We start from the raw sequence: 6,000 nt of genomic DNA on the forward strand, positions 1-6,000 counted from the left end.
TGGCTAGATAGCAAGTTTGAGACCAGCCTGAGATACATATGATCCTGTTTCAAAACAGTGAAGTAAACAAGAGGTCGGGACTTGAGCATGTGTGGGAAGGCTTACCTAGTATGTGCAAGGTCCTGGGGAGGAGGCTGGGACTTGAGCACGTGTGGGAAGGTTTGCTTAGCATGTGCAAGGCCCTGGGAAAATTTGACCCTAAAGGCCACAAAAAATAAGAGAAGTAATGGAGAATCCTAGGAGAGTCTTTTAACTATGTATAATAGATAAAAGATGAATATCATGTCTGTAAAAGTCAAGAAATAAGCAAACCAGACCCACAGCTGCCACACTAGTTAGGAACTCAGGCTCCAGGATCTGTGGGGAAGAGAGCAGAGTCTGAGCCAGGGATAGTGGTTTTCAGATAACTATTGATATAGACATGAACTTAACAGAGACTGGCAACATGCTTGACTGTACCAGTTCAAAACAGACAGAATGCCAGCACCAAGGGGAAGTGGGCACAGTTCCCTCCAGCTGAGAAGCTATTTGCAGTTGATATCTGCTGGAAAAGGAAAAGCTGTTTCTTCTGATGTCCAGGAGTAGTGCTTTGCTGTTACTTTTTTTAATTTTTTTTTTTTTTCCTTTACTGGATTTGTTTGGTGTAGTTCATTTTGATTTCAGTTTTTGTATTTTGTTTTTATTATTTCAGAGAGAGAAAGAATTTAAGGCTGGGTAGATAGGTGGGTGAAGAGGAGTTAGGAGAGGGGAAAGAATGTGATAAATGTTTATTGTACTAGAAATATTTACATAAAAACATTTTAAAGTTAAAAAAATTAAGAACAGTAGAGCAGAAAAGTCAGCAAGATATGCGAAAGTGAATCTCAGAAGACACGTGGGGGAGGCAAAGTAGAGTAAGTTTTAAGACCCTGCCTCTAGTTTAGGGAGTAAGTTGGTTGTTACGGCCTCCAGCACTAATTTGAGCATACTTGAATTTAAAATAGATTTACTGTTTTACTCAGCTCTTGCATTTCTTACTTTCCCTCCTAGGAAGTGTGTGTGTTTACGTATGTCTGTGAGAGAGTGTGTTGTGTGTGTGTAGCATTACTTGGACCAGTATAGACTTGGGAACAATGTACATACCCACAAGGAAATTGTCAAGCAGTTTACAAATAGTGAAGAGTAACTTTTATATTCCATGGAAAGGACAGGCTATCTTTCAAATGGTTTTTAAATGTTTTAGATTAAAGTTTATGGATGAGTAATTTATGAGAGAAATCCTACAGGACTATAAATAACACACTTTTACTACTGGAAATTGAGAGTTGGGGTGGTCTGCTTTGCAGTCAAATACCTCTAACTTGTTGATATGAGTTCTGTTTCCCATAGGCGAGAAGCCTCTGCCTCTTAAACCATCACTGCAGAAGAAAAGGGGTTACAGCAGTGCGTTCAGTGCCCCTGGTGCTGTGCGGCTGCAGGAGAGCCATTCTCCCGTGGCCAGCATCGATCCCAAAGCAGACCACAATTACAGTGCCAGCAGCATGGCAGCTCAGCGCTGTGCATCCAGGGCCAGCGTGTCTTCCCTCTCGTCTGTGGATGAGGTGTATGAATTCATCCCAAATAGCAGCCATGGGGGAAGTGATGGCAGCGAGGGCTTCCACAGCGAAGAAGACACAGATGCTGATGAGGAGGATGATCCTCTTGGAGACAGTGGCTATGCACCACAAGCTCATGAAGACAGCGCTCTGAAAGGACAGTCAGGCAAAAAGAGGCGAAAACAGTCATGTCAAGAAATTGATGAGGAACTCAAAGAAGCAGCTGGGTCGCTTCTCCACCTTGCTGGAATCCGTACTTGCCTTGGTTCCCTTATAAGTACTGCAAAGGCACAAAGTCAAAAACACCGGAAGAAGTAGAAATACTTACTAGTGTGGAGTATCTTTAAAGTGTGGCAATACTCTTCTACTTAACTCTTTACAAGGGATGTCAGAGCCATAGAGGACCTCTTTAGCTTGACGGTGGGTGGGGGAGGAGTGCCACTTGTTTCCTCCTAAATAATTGTTGGTTGCTTTTCTCTTCTGTTTTTGTTTTGTTAAACAGTTGTTCTTAGGATCATGCCTAATTGTAAATCTGATACAAAGGCCCCAAGACATAATTTCTGTGAATAAGTGTCTCTCAGATTTGGAAACTTTTGTATAAGAAAATTCTCAGCCTCTGTCTTAAACTTGTAGGGGGAAAAAATATCAAACTCTTGGTAATTTTGTGAAAAATATGAGAATTGGTAACTCAGTATTTTCATTTTTCTCCCCATTCGGTAATTACCTGTTGTCACTCATGTAGCTAAGCATAAGCTGGCATCTTTCTCATGTGCCCCCTCCTGAGTCAATCCAGAGGTGAATTTTGCATCTTTTGTCTTATTCTTGTTTTCAATTATTCTTTGTTGCAGCGTGAGCTTGGCCAAATATAAATAAATGGGAAAGTTGCCTAGAAGGTTCTCTGGTTTGTAGAGAATACAGCTCTAAGGTTTAGGAAAGGCCATTTGGGTGTGTGGCTCATCTCAAGTCTCCAATTCCTGTTGTAATAGTATCTTTGAAATGTCCTTACCTCACAGTCAATGTATAGCGTCACTGGGGCCTTTACCCTTTTCCAGCGTACTTTGCAACTGTTGTTTTAAGTTTTAGCTGCTAGCTGTCTTTGTTAAGTAAAAATCCAGCAGGAGGATACAGCCAGTGTGTCATGGGATAGCAGTCGTCTTTACACATTTTTACAGAAAGAGGATCTTGTATTTGTTTTCTAAACATAGTATAGATTATGACATAAGTAGGTCATTGAGTACAAAACTTTCCAAGCTTTGTATAAATTAAAATTATATGTGTAATAAATTAGATTTAAAACATTTGATAGGAAACTGTAGAGATCAATATCTTCAGGGATTTCAAAATATGTGTAAAAATGAGATCTTACACAAATCTTTTTGAGAGGCATTGTAATACCTATATGTGCCATTAATCCATGCTAAAAGATTTTATATTACTATTCCAAAAGTGCATTGGCTAAGATATTTTAAGTATTTAAACAAAACTGCTTATATGACACAGTTTTCATATCAATTTGACTGTCGTATTCGGAACAGAAGTACTAATACTGTAACTCACAAATATATTTTTTTACAGTGGTGGGAGAAACTTTGGGAAAGTTTAGTCTCATTTCATGATACATCCTGTATCCTAGACAGTAACCTTCTTTGCATTTTTCTAATTTATATGCATATATACACTTGCTGTATGCACACATACACAGGCTCAGGTCAGTTTCCTGATTTCAAATGCTTTATGACTATAAAGCAGTTTCTTGGATTTTCTTTCTTTCTTTTTTTTTTTTTTAAGAGACAAATGTTTTAATTTTTACTTTTAATTTTATTTGGGCAAAACTGTCAAATGAGAAGAAAAAATAAAACATGTTTCATAATTGACCACACTTTAAGCTATAACAGCATTGATATACTTCTGTTTCCCTATTAGTTGTAATTAAATCTGGATAGCCGCATTAATGGTATGGGTGCTACTAAAATATTGACACTTTTCTTTTAATGATAATGCAAGATGAGGAATTTGAAATTTTTCTAACTCATAAATATTATCTCTCCAAAAAACAGCCAAATGAAGTTAGTCTTTTACTGCAGTGACTAAAACACCAAATAAAAGTATGGTTTTACCATGGTGTAAATCATAAAGAGATTACAAAGCTCAGTTGAATAGCACAGTATTTTGAAGCTAATCACCATGGCCTTGCCCAGTATCCAGTATTGGGTCATTGCATTCTGCTCTGAAATTTTCTACCACAAGTGTTTCTCTAAGTCCCTGTCTATTGGCTGTTCTGTAAGTGGAGGCAATGATCTGAAGTAGGAGGAAAGAGTTGTTCTTAGCTCTAAGAGACCTCTTCGGATGCCTATTAGGCAGTAACATAAAGTCTTTTCTTTCCCTCTTGAGTGGACTATTATTTAAAGCTGTAGCCATTAGCAAGGATGATACCTGGCCTGTGTGCCAACAACAGAGTTTCCTAACATTTGGCATTTAGTTCTTGTATGGAATTTGGTGTCTCGCTTTCCATGTGCTCTTGTGTCTGGGCATCCATCTCAAGGGGAGAGAGCCTTCTTCATTCTGGACCCTTGCAATGTACTTGGGGACCATGCTCCTGCTTGAAGTGCTCAGATGGGAGATGTAGCTGGAAGCTATCAGGACAGGAAGTCCTTCCGAACCTCATGAGCTGGAAATTCCCAATAATTAAACACACTTCATGTAATAAACATGACCTAGAAACCCAGGGACAGCATATATGTTTCAGCATATTAAACTTGTTTTAGCTAAGGTATATACTTTATTACTTCAAAATAAGTATTTTGTTGCAACCTGTTCCAGTTTTAATGGGTCCCCTGTAAAAGCTGTGTCTTGGCACTATTATCTTTATTTTCCACATCGCCAAGAGAATCAGTGTTCCTTGAATACATCTCTGAAATTTGTGCAATATATTACTAAATTAGTTGACCTTTTGCTTTTTAATGCAGGATGAAAACATTGCCTAGATCAGTAGAAAAGCAAGGGGCATGTCACTCCCTTCCCATCTGGGACCCTTGCCTGTTCTCAGAGCCAGCATGACTTCTCCTAGGTTCCTTTGTATATTGTAAAGTTCAATACATGTATTTTTCCCCCACTGTTTTCTAAGGCATTTGTAAAGGGTTCATATTAGATGGTCAGTTAAACACGCATTAGCACAGTTCTAAGCTAGAGCAGGTGTTAAGGGAATTGTTGTGTCTTTGTAGACTGGGAGACCTTTCATAACAACTCAGACGACAGGTGGGAGTGCTCCATGGAGCCTCAAGACTATTAGCCAAAATCAAAGACTCTACTTAACACTTTGAAAACTAGCATTTTTCTAAAGCAAATTCTGAGGCTTTCCGGTTTACATACATGTCATAGAATTTTGGTTTGTTTTTTTTTTTTTTTCTTTGAAATGTGTAAGTTTTGATTAGTTTAGTCCAATGTGTTAATGATGTAGTCAAATATTTATTGAAAGGCAAAATAGAGTATTTTAATGTTATACCTGCCATTTTGCAAGAACATTCTTTGCATCTAACTGCCAGTGCCATTGTCAAACTTGTTTTCAAAATTGTACTTTTTTATTAAACAAAGTGCTTAATTTAAAAAGTATTATGTGGCCACCATATTGTGTATAAAATGTATAATTGCCAATTCATTGTAACTTATTTATTTTTAAACAAAGGTATAAGAATACTTTTTGATTAAAGAAAATTTGTTATTAAATTGCTTCCTTTTTTCTGATGTAGCATAAAAACCTCTGAGTTTAACTGCCAATAGATGACCAGCCACAAGTGAACCATTTCTCAGTTGCCAGTCTTTGCTCTTAGCAAACAACTTACAAATGTTTAGTTTTTTGTATCTAATCTCTGATTATTAAAATGTTTATAAAGTTTATTTTTACCAAAGAGATGCAATTCATTATGATAAAGTTGCAGAGTAAATGCCATTTTGTAACATTTTTTTGTGCTTTCTCTGTTCTTTTATTTGAGGGGTGGTGTAGTTGAAACTTTCCATTTCAAGCATTTTTCAATATTTTATTTTTTATAAGAATTGTGTGTGTGTGTGTGTGGAATTATTGATTGTATGAGGAAACTGGAGGTCTTGAATAATTAATTCAAAATTGGTGATAGCCATTTTGAAAAGCAATGTGGACATTTCTTGTAAGAATGGGAATTTCTCAAGGTTATGGTATAGCCATGATGGAGATGAAAGATGGCCATCACTAACCTGACCAATTCCATTTTTCCCTTCTCTGCTTGTTCTTTATTTACTGCCTTCTTACAACTGCTTAGTTCTGCTTGACAAACATCTTCATGGCCAGGAACTCACCAAGCCTGATAGGACAAATCACCCCCAGGTGGGAGCAATCACCCTCTTGTGGGCCTCAGAGCAAGAGTTATCACTTCATGGGAATTGGTCCCTTTGG

General features: G+C 37.7%; 1 protein-coding gene across 2 annotated transcripts in view; it reads left to right on the top strand.

Moving 5' to 3' along the window:
- Foxn2 (forkhead box N2) overlaps positions 1-5,532 on the top strand; it is a 45,167-nt gene extending 39,635 nt beyond the window's left edge. For both annotated transcript variants that reach the window (XM_051175237.1, XM_051175238.1), the window contains exon 6: positions 1,369-5,532. In XM_051175237.1, coding sequence (XP_051031194.1) covers positions 1,369-1,892 — 524 coding nt within the window. In that variant the 3' untranslated portion in view covers positions 1,893-5,532. The remainder of the gene's footprint in view (positions 1-1,368) is intronic.
- Positions 5,533-6,000: the final 468 nt, after the last annotated feature.

Source organism: Phodopus roborovskii, unplaced genomic scaffold (genome assembly GCF_943737965.1).
Source record: "Phodopus roborovskii unplaced genomic scaffold, PHOROB, whole genome shotgun sequence".
Taxonomy (NCBI): Eukaryota; Metazoa; Chordata; class Mammalia; order Rodentia; family Cricetidae; genus Phodopus; species Phodopus roborovskii.